We start from the raw sequence: 8,770 nt of genomic DNA, 5'->3' as shown, positions 1-8,770 counted from the left end.
TGTGCCTTTTCTCCCAGTTTAGCTCTTCTCGCCCTGCAGCCCCGGAGTCCCAGAGTGAAGACAGGGAATACCCTGGGGGCGGGGTGGGGCCCTAGGAGTGGGGGCCCGCTCTCGGAGGCAGGGGTTCTGTACCCCAGTGTGACTGCCAGCCAGGGAGCTGCGCACCCCCTTCCTCTGGCGCTCTGCCGCACTGCCGAGTGCAGCAGCTTTTCCGGGTGACTGAGCCACCAGCAGAAGCCTGCTCTCGGTCCCAGGGCTGTGGACAGCTGGTGACCCGCCTTCTGCACCCTCTTGGAGTCGGCACAAGCGACGCCACCCTCCTGAGACAGAGGAGAGCTGAGAACCCGGGGGCAGGCAGGGCCCAGTGCGCGCTGCGAGGGCAAAGGTCACCTGGGGAAATGAGGGGCTGGGGGTTGGGGAGGCAGAGACCAGGCGGCCTGAAGGTCAGGGCATGGATGCCATCTTGGGCTGGAGTGAGTTCACAGCCTGAACAGTGACCACGCTTTTAAAAAAATGCTGGGAGTGGCTGGAGATTTAGCTCAGCGACATAAGCGCCTGTCTGAAAGCAGGCAGTCGTGAATTGGATCCCTGGTACCGATAAAAACGAAAAAGCCAAAAATAATAATAATAAATAAATGCTGGGAGTGAGGCTTATTATGCCTGTAACCCCAGCTGAGCTCTTTCCTAGACATCCCGAGCACATCTTGTTTAGGGGGATTTTTTTTGGTACCTGGGATTGAACTCTCGACCTCACGTTTGCCAAGGACACACTTACACACTCTTTTGTTTCTGAGAGCGTCTCCAGTGTACAGTGTGTAAGAGCAGTGTAGGCTGGTCTTGAACTATGTAGTGCAGGTTGGCTTCCAGCTAGCAGTGAACTTCTTGCTTCAGCATCCTGCGCAACACTTTTTTTTTTTGGTCTTTTTCCTTTTTATTGGTACCGGGGATCGAACTCACGACTGCCTGCTTGCAAGGTAGGCGCTTATGCCGCTGAGCTAAATCCCCAGCCCCTGCGCAGCACTTTGTAAAAAATGTTTGAAAATTTTTTTTTTTTGGTATCAGAAATCAAACTCAGGACCTCGAGCTTGCCACGCAGGCGTTTAGTCCACTAAGCTAAATCCTTGGCTCCTACATTTTGAAATTTTTTGTTTAATTTTGAGACAAGGTCTTTATTATACTGCCCAGGCTGAGCTCAAAGCTACATTTTTCCTGCCTCAGCATCCTAGAGTGGTGGGATCACAGGTGTGTACCACCTTGTCCAATTCAGGACTTACCTTTTTTTTTTGGTCTTTTTCATTTTTATCGGTACCAGGGATCGAACCCATGACTGCCTGCTTGCAAGTCAGGGGCTTAGGCTGCTGAGCTAAATTCCCAGCCCAGGACTTGCCTTTTGATTGGATTTTTTTTTAGGATTCTGAGGGGCTCTCCAGGCTTTTGGAAAGTGATAGCCTCCCTGGGAGATGCCAACTACAATATTCCAGGGCTCTGGGAGGAAGGCCCATTAGCCAGCCCTTTCCCTCTCCTCCCGAGAAATCCCAAGGAGCCAGGCACCCAACAGAAAGCTCACCCTGCAAGGAAACAGCACCACCTCCTGGCCAGGACCAGACCAGCTCCCGGGCCCCTCGGGTCCAGAGCTTGGGTGACCGTTTGCTATGGCCCTTGTTCTGGGACCACAGCCTTGCCTGCAAGGTGGCCCAGGCTTGAAAGGGTCAGGGGTGGCACACACATGGGTCCCTCTGTGGGCAAGGAGATGGTGTCTCGACCTGGAAAGGCGCTGCCACTCGGTGGTGGGGGAAACTGGAGGGGCCCAGCGTTAGGTGCTCCCTAAAGGGAATTCTTTTCCCAAACTGTGCCCCACTGTGGGTGGTGCCTGACCCCCAGCCTCAGCTCAGGCTCTCAGAACCTGGGACTCCTTGTCTGAAGAGCTGAGCTGTAGAAAGGGACTTCGGTGTAAAGGCAAGAAATTCAGTGGCAAGTGCCTGATAGTCCTTTGCCCAGATTCCTCGCTGGAGAATTTACTGGCATTACGGAGTTAGGTGGGAAAAGGAACCCCACTTCTTGTTTGCTAAGCAGACACAAAGGCTTAAGACCTTGCCTTAAGAAACCGTGCCATCTTCATCTCCACTTACATTTTCATGCAATCCAGAGGCAGGGAAAGTTCTTCTCTGCAAACCAGCAGCGGTGGTCCACAGCTATAATCCCAGCACTCAGGAGGGCTGAGGCAGGGGGTTTGCTTTGAGCTTGAGGCCAGTCTGAGATATACCGTAGTGAGACATGGTCTCAAAAATAAGTAAACAACAACAAAAAAAAGGGGGCCAAGGATTTAGCTCAGTGGTGTAAACACTTGCCTACCAAGTATAAGGTCTTCTGTTCACTCCTTGGTATAAAAAAAAAAAACCAAAAAACAAAAACAGAAACTCAAGGGGCTGGGGATTTAGCTCAGCGGCATAAGTGCCTGCCTTGCAAGCAGGCAGTTGTGAGTTCAATCCCTGGCACTGATAAAAATGGAAAAAAAAAAAAAAAAGACAAAAACAAAAACAATCCTTGGTACAAAAAAAAAAAAAAAAAAAAAAAGCAACCAGGCAGGTATGGTGGTGCCCACCTGTGGGCTGTGGAAGCAGGAGAATGTTTTATTTCAATCCAGCTTGGATCATTCAACATCTCTCAAAAAACCAAACGGCTAGATATAACTCAGTATAAAGCCCCAGGGTTTAGGGCCTGGGGATTTAGCTCAGCGGCATAAGTGCCTCCCTTGCAAGCAGGCAGTCCTGAGTTCGATCCCCAGTACCGATAAAAAGGAAGAAAAAAAAAAAAAAAAAAAAAAGCCCCAGGGTTTAATGCCCTATACCAAAATCCCAATACTTAAAAAAATAAAAATCAAACAAACACCACAAAACAAAATCACAACAGAAACTGTTTGGGCAATATAAATAAATCACGATCCCAAAACTCATGTCACAACTGGCTGTTGGCTCCAACCCTGGGGCCATTTCTTAACTGCTCCCTGGGAGCAGGAAAGGCAGGCTTGCAGGATGGCATTTTGGTTTTTTTTTCCCCTTTGGTACTAGGGATTGAACTGATGACCTCACGCTTGCCAGGCAGGCGCTCATGCCGCTGAGCTAAATCCCCAGCCCCCCAGGATGGCATTTTGGAGGTACAGGCAGAAGCCACCTCTCCTGGCCCCCACACCCTAGCAAAGGTGCCTGGAAGGAGGAGCGGCACAGCAGGACAGGAAGGACAGAGCGGGGCCTGTTGAAGTGGACAAGAGCTTTTTATTCAGGACCAGTCTGCTATGCAAGCAGGCGCTACTTCTTCGTCTCCTCCTCCTTGGACAGGGTCTTGATGATCTCCTCCTTCTTAGCCTGCAGGCGCTCCTCACGGCGCTTGCGTGCTTCCTTGGTCTTCGACCTGCGAGCCTCGGCCTGGTCACTACGAGGGGGTACACAGAGGAGTTGACGTGGGAGGACAGAGGCCCTCAAGTTTTGAGCCCAAGGAGGGAGCCACGGGAGCCTCCCAGGACCGGGGGCACACAAGAGATGGAGACTTACGCCAGCAGCTTCTTGCGGGCCTTGTCGGCCTTCAGCTTGTGGATGTGCTCCATGAGGATCCGCTTGTTCTTGAACACGTTCCCCTTCACCTTCAGGTACAGGCTGTGGTACCTGCAGGGTGCGAGGAGGTGGGTCACAGGGAGGTCTGGCCAGCATGCTCTGCACACCCCTTCCTGTGTAGGGGCCCCTCCTAAAGCAGCTCTTCTGCCAGGCAGACACTTAGACCCCCCCACTGATGGCCTAAGGGGAAGGAGATGCTGGAGAGGTAGCCTTCTCAGAGCCCCTCCCGAGGCCACCTGCTGTGCCCAGTGCCAGCCCTGCACATGGCAGTGGGCTGGTGGCTCACATGTGGCGGTCGATCTTCTTGGATTCCCGGTATCTCCGGAGCAGCCTGCGCAGGATCCGCATCCTCCGCATCCAGGTCACCTTCTCAGGCATGCGGGCGTTGGCCGTACCCTTCCGCTTACCTGTGGGGACAGCCATCTAGGAGCTAGGAGCTAACCAGGACCCAGGGCAACAAATAGCTATGGTCTTACTCTGTAGTTCTGCCTAGCCTTAAACTCAGGGCAATCCTCCTGCCTCATCCTCAAGGCTAGGGCTATAGGCACCGTATCTGGCTATCCACTTTCATTTTAAGTAGATGACTTCATTTTACAACAACTTCAATATTCCCGCCTACAAAGGGACTTCAGGATAGGGATGGTTGTGCTTACCGATGCCCATGTGCCTGCCCTTCCGGCGAGCCAAGGTGTTCTTCCGGCATCGCGCCCGGGAATGGACAGTCACAGGCTTGCGGATGATCAGCCCATCTTTGATCAGTTTCCGGATCTGTTGACCTGGAAGCACAAAGTAGCCCCTAACCATCAGCAGAGACCCAGCCAAAACCCAAAACAGCGCCCACATCCTGGTCAGTCCCAAGAATGGTGAGAAACACTGAAACTTACCCCTTGCCTTTTAAAAAATGCTTTGCAGCACAGGGTTAACTATATCCATGATAACCATAGGGCTAAGCCACCTGCTCAGATGCCCCCAGCAGACACATGCCAAGCCTCTATGGCCTGTCTGAAGCCTCAGGTCTTCTCCACCTTGAGGGCCTTTTCTTTTCTTTTTCATACCAGGAATCAATGCACAGCCTCACACTTACCAGGCAGGGCTGTGCTGCTGAGCTGCTGAGCTGCAACCCTGGCCCCCTCATGCTTTTTCTTTTTGGATGGCCTTGAACTTGTCCTAAGTCTCCCCAGAATAGGGATTACAGGTGTGTGGCACCACACCTGACATTCTTTTTCTTTTTTTTGAGACAAGGGCTCACTCATGTGGTTAAAGCTGGCCCTGAAAACAGTGATCCTCCTTCCTCAGCCTGCCAAGAGCTTGGATTACAGATATGTACCATCATGACCAGCCTTATTTTTTAATGCTTTCTTTTGGTACTGCAGGTTGAGCCCATGTCCTCCCAGGAAGCTGAATTTCCAGCCCCTTTTAATTTTGAAAAAGGATTATATTACCCAGGCTGGGCTCACTGTGTGACCTTTCTGCCTCACCCTCTGATATGCCACCACACTACACCTGGCTACTCTTCAGAGTACTTTTTATTGGTATGGAGAGGGGGTATCAAATTCAGGACCCTGTGCTTGCCAAGCAGAAGCTTGTGCCACTGAGCTAAATTCCTGGTCCCAGAGCAGCTTTTCTTTTTCCAACTGCTGCAGTCATAAAGCAGAACACCTACTTCAGAAGCAGTCTATAACGTGACACTGGTGGCTGTGTTATATGCCAATCTGTGTATTGAAAGGCAGGAAAGGGATCCTCTGCGACCTCCTCCTCCACAGACACAAGACTGGGCACAGGGGAGGAAGGCAGGAGAGCGGTGTCAGGTACTCACGGGAATTGGCATTGGCGATTTCATTGGTTTCATTGGGGTCCAACCAAACCTTCTTTTTGCCACAGCGGAGGACGCTGGAGGCCAGCCTCTTTTGAAGCCTGAGCATACTGGGACACACAAAACAGGAATCAGGTTCCTAAAAGCCCTGCTGATGGCAAGGAGCGGCCCAGAGAAGACCTGCCCTCAAGCCTTCCAGTTTCTCTTGCCATTCAGGACATGACCTGGATCTCGATCTGCTAGGAGGGCACTTTACCACTGAGAGGCTCCCAGTCCAGCCCTCCTTGAGAAAGGGTCCCACTAAGTCACCCAGGAGTGGGGGGGGGTGGGACTTTCTCCTGCCCCAGTCATCTCAGTAGCTGGGATCACATTCGTGTATTCACCCCTGGTTAAAGTCTTTTAGTATTAATGTGGAACACAGCATTCAAATAATTGGATTCATAAAATTCTATAAAGATGTATGCAGACGCACTTACTAAGGGCAAATCCCTCTCCCACCCCAAGACACCCGCCACTAACAATCTTTCCCTCTGTTTAAGTTAGCTGGGCGGGACAGAGAAAGCTGAAGCAGGAGGAGAGCTCTGCGTTTAAGCCCAGACTACACTACACAGCAAGTCCCCGCCTAAGGAAAACAAAAAACAAAAAAAAACCTCAAGCCCAAAGCAACAAAAAGAGCTCTTGTTCTGCGATGGGGGCTGGGGATTTAACTCAGCGGCATAAAGCGCCTGGCTTGCAAGCAGGCAGTCGTGAGTTCGATCCCTGGTACCGATAAAAAGGAAAAAGACCAAAAAAAAAAAAAAAAAAAATTCTGCGATCCACTGGGTTGCTCTGAGAGAAGGCTTAACGCTAAACTATGCTTTTTCCAGGCTTCTGCTGTTAACGTGTTTATAAAGTATCCAAAGCCTTTAGACTGCGACTGTAACGCAGACCACCTGCCTACGATCGCGCACACCCGTTTTCGTAACTCGATCCTTCGTTCTGTCGCAGTCCCGAACTTCGCCTGGTTCCCTGGTGACCTCCCTTACAAGCAGCAGGCGGCAGGGCGCCACGCATCGCCTCGGCCCGGAGGGCCCGGACCCGGTCCCGCGTCACATGGCAGCCGTGACTGCTCGGCTCCAGGTGCCCGGTGATCCCCCGCCCAGGCCCTGCCGCTGCCTGCGCTCCACCGCACCGTTCCCGGGCCTAGCGATGGCGCGGCCTGCCTGACCCGGAATCAAAGGCCGCGGCCCCGTGTGCTTCGGCCTACCCCAGACTCTGGGATCTCTCGCTTCGGGGCTGCCTCTATCTTCTTTTCCAGACCCAGGTCCGTAGCACGGAGCCCCCCCCGTCCCCGCCAACCCAGGAAACCCCATAACCCAGGCCCGCGCGTCCTCACCTCATGGCTTGGCTGCTGCCGCCGCAGCAAAAGGAAAGAACTCAGCCTGGCTGGGCTCCTCCCATTATGTGCGAAGGGGAGAGCCCAAAGTCCACTCCGGTTTTGTTCGTATTCTCTATGGCCCTTTCATCTTCTTTTTCAATTCAGTCCCACTTATATCCTTCTAAAAGACTCGGAATCAGAGAAACCTTTTAATGGTTAACAGGTTTAACTTTAAAAACCTAGACACATACCCCTTCTGTAGGACAAAGTGGTATACCCCAACTTCCTTTTAGACATGCGCATTAAGCGCATCTGATCACGTGGCTACTGGGTGGCCGGAAGGCACTTTGGGTCAACCAGGTGAGGAGAGGGGGTTATCCTGGCTTTTAGTGGCTGGCGTTCCGGTTCTGGGAAAGGATGTGTTTGTTAGCAGTAAACATACTAGCAAAGGAAACGAGAGATGATGATAATATGTCAAATGTAACTTTTAAAAATTAACTTTAGTAGTAAAATAGAAGCTTCTAGAGGACAGAATGCATAGATCTCCAAAAGACAGCTTAATGCTTTTATGCCACTGCAGGTTTTTCATGTTTGGTGCCTCAGTTTTCTCCTCTGTAAAGTGGACCTAATCCTAATGTTTTTGTCATCCAGTTGTGAAAATCACAAGTTAAAGTTTGCAAAGGAAGGCATTAAGACAGCAAGCTCCTTAAGGTCGGGAACTCATGCTGCACAGAGCTCACGGTGGTGCATATTTGAGAAACATTGCATTGGCTGGAGGAATGAAGGGATGAATGCATGACTGCCAAAAGTGGAAGGGAAAGAAAAGTCCAGTGGCTAGGGACACCCCAAATAACAACAATAACAAAACCAAGGACAGTGTTTAGAGGTTCAAGAATCCTAGATGTGAGTTCTGGCTCCAACCCTTACTTGGTTCAAGCTGATCGTTATCTCTTTCATCCACACTCACCTGGCTGGTAAACACTTTGTAGGTCGAGAGAAGGTCGAAAAGAGGGAAAGAAAAATAACATTCACAACACGGCCTAACAAAACTGGGTTTCTCTTACTCTCATTTTACAATGAAGACAACAAATTAAGGACACAGGTGTTTCTGATTGCAAAGCCCATGCCTTCCATATCATGCCAGGCTCTCTTGTCCCCAAAGTGCAGGTGGGACAAGGAATAATGCTACTACTGCATCCTAGCTCATAGTTCTGCCTACCTCCAGGTTTCCCAGGGCAATGTGATCGATGTGATCGGACAGCTAACTGGCCATTTGCTCATGAGAATCCACAGTGAGGAAGCAGCACATCCCATTGTCTGTCCTCCAGCAGAACACAGTAAAGTGACCTTATTTCAGGGGCATGAGCCTTCATTCTGTGAAACACTGGGCCCTCCTTTCCTGTCTGATCCTTCTGGCATAACTCCAGGCCCCCCCAGTCATCTTGTAATTCTCATCCTGTCAATAACTCAATAACAAAGGCATCACAGTGCCAGCAACCTCATTTTATGGGGAAACAACAGGGCTCAGAGAAGTGTAGGGATTTGTTCCTGGCCACACAGTCAGAAAGACCCTGAGGCATAGAGAACAAGGTGCTGAAAAGCTCTACACTTCTCCACCAGTCCCTGTGGGTGGGGCCTAGGCCTTGGATATCTGTTCCCAAATCAAGGATAAAGAGAAACCAATCTTACATTAAAGGTCTTAGGATCTGATTTCGGCCTCACTCAGCTGTCCCCTTGGCCACTTACCTCATCCTAGCCCCAGCCTCCCTCGAGAGCCCCGGGACAGGATGGAGAAAGAGAGGCCACGCTGTTCGGTTCCAGGGCCCACACTGGGGAGAAAGGAGTTAAAGCCAGGTCCTAGGCTCACCGGGACCGGGAAGTTCCGGTGGCCCAAGCAGGAGAGGGCTTGGATGACCCGCTCAAAGAGCAGGCATAGGACGGAAAAGGAAGAGGTGCCGGCCTGGCCAACGCGCCCCTCGCTCCCGGCAGCGC

At 51.4% G+C, this 8,770-nt stretch overlaps 1 protein-coding gene across 1 annotated transcript; it reads right to left on the bottom strand.

The window, feature by feature from the left end:
- Positions 1–3,252: 3,252 nt before the first annotated feature.
- Rpl19 (ribosomal protein L19) lies at positions 3,253–6,972 on the bottom strand. The gene is made up of 6 exons (XM_003466913.5): positions 6,797–6,972; positions 5,425–5,531; positions 4,262–4,384; positions 3,895–4,015; positions 3,549–3,659; positions 3,253–3,429 (listed from the first exon to the last, which is right to left on the bottom strand). The coding sequence occupies exons 1-6, from the start codon at positions 6,799–6,801 to the stop codon at positions 3,306–3,308; spliced, it is 591 nt and encodes a 196-aa protein (XP_003466961.1). The 5' UTR covers positions 6,802–6,972; the 3' UTR covers positions 3,253–3,305.
- Between the last annotated feature and the right edge of the window lie 1,798 nt (positions 6,973–8,770).

The sequence above is a fragment of the Cavia porcellus genome, unplaced genomic scaffold (assembly GCF_034190915.1).
Source record: "Cavia porcellus strain 051 isolate PalLab524CR breed Dunkin Hartley unplaced genomic scaffold, mCavPor4.1 scaffold_6, whole genome shotgun sequence".
NCBI classification, from domain to species: Eukaryota; Metazoa; Chordata; class Mammalia; order Rodentia; family Caviidae; genus Cavia; species Cavia porcellus.
The sequence above is the reverse complement of the archived record's forward strand: the minus strand, read 5'-3'. Positions and strand labels throughout refer to the sequence as shown.

Coding starts and splice junctions, on each gene's coding strand:
- Rpl19 (XM_003466913.5), bottom strand. Junction 4,016..4,261: donor GGGCAGGCACATGGGCATCG/GTAAGCACAACC, acceptor CTGTCCCCACAG/GTAAGCGGAAGGGTACGGCC. Junction 3,430..3,548: donor GCCCGCAAGAAGCTGCTGGC/GTAAGTCTCCAT, acceptor ACCCCCTCGTAG/TGACCAGGCCGAGGCTCGCA.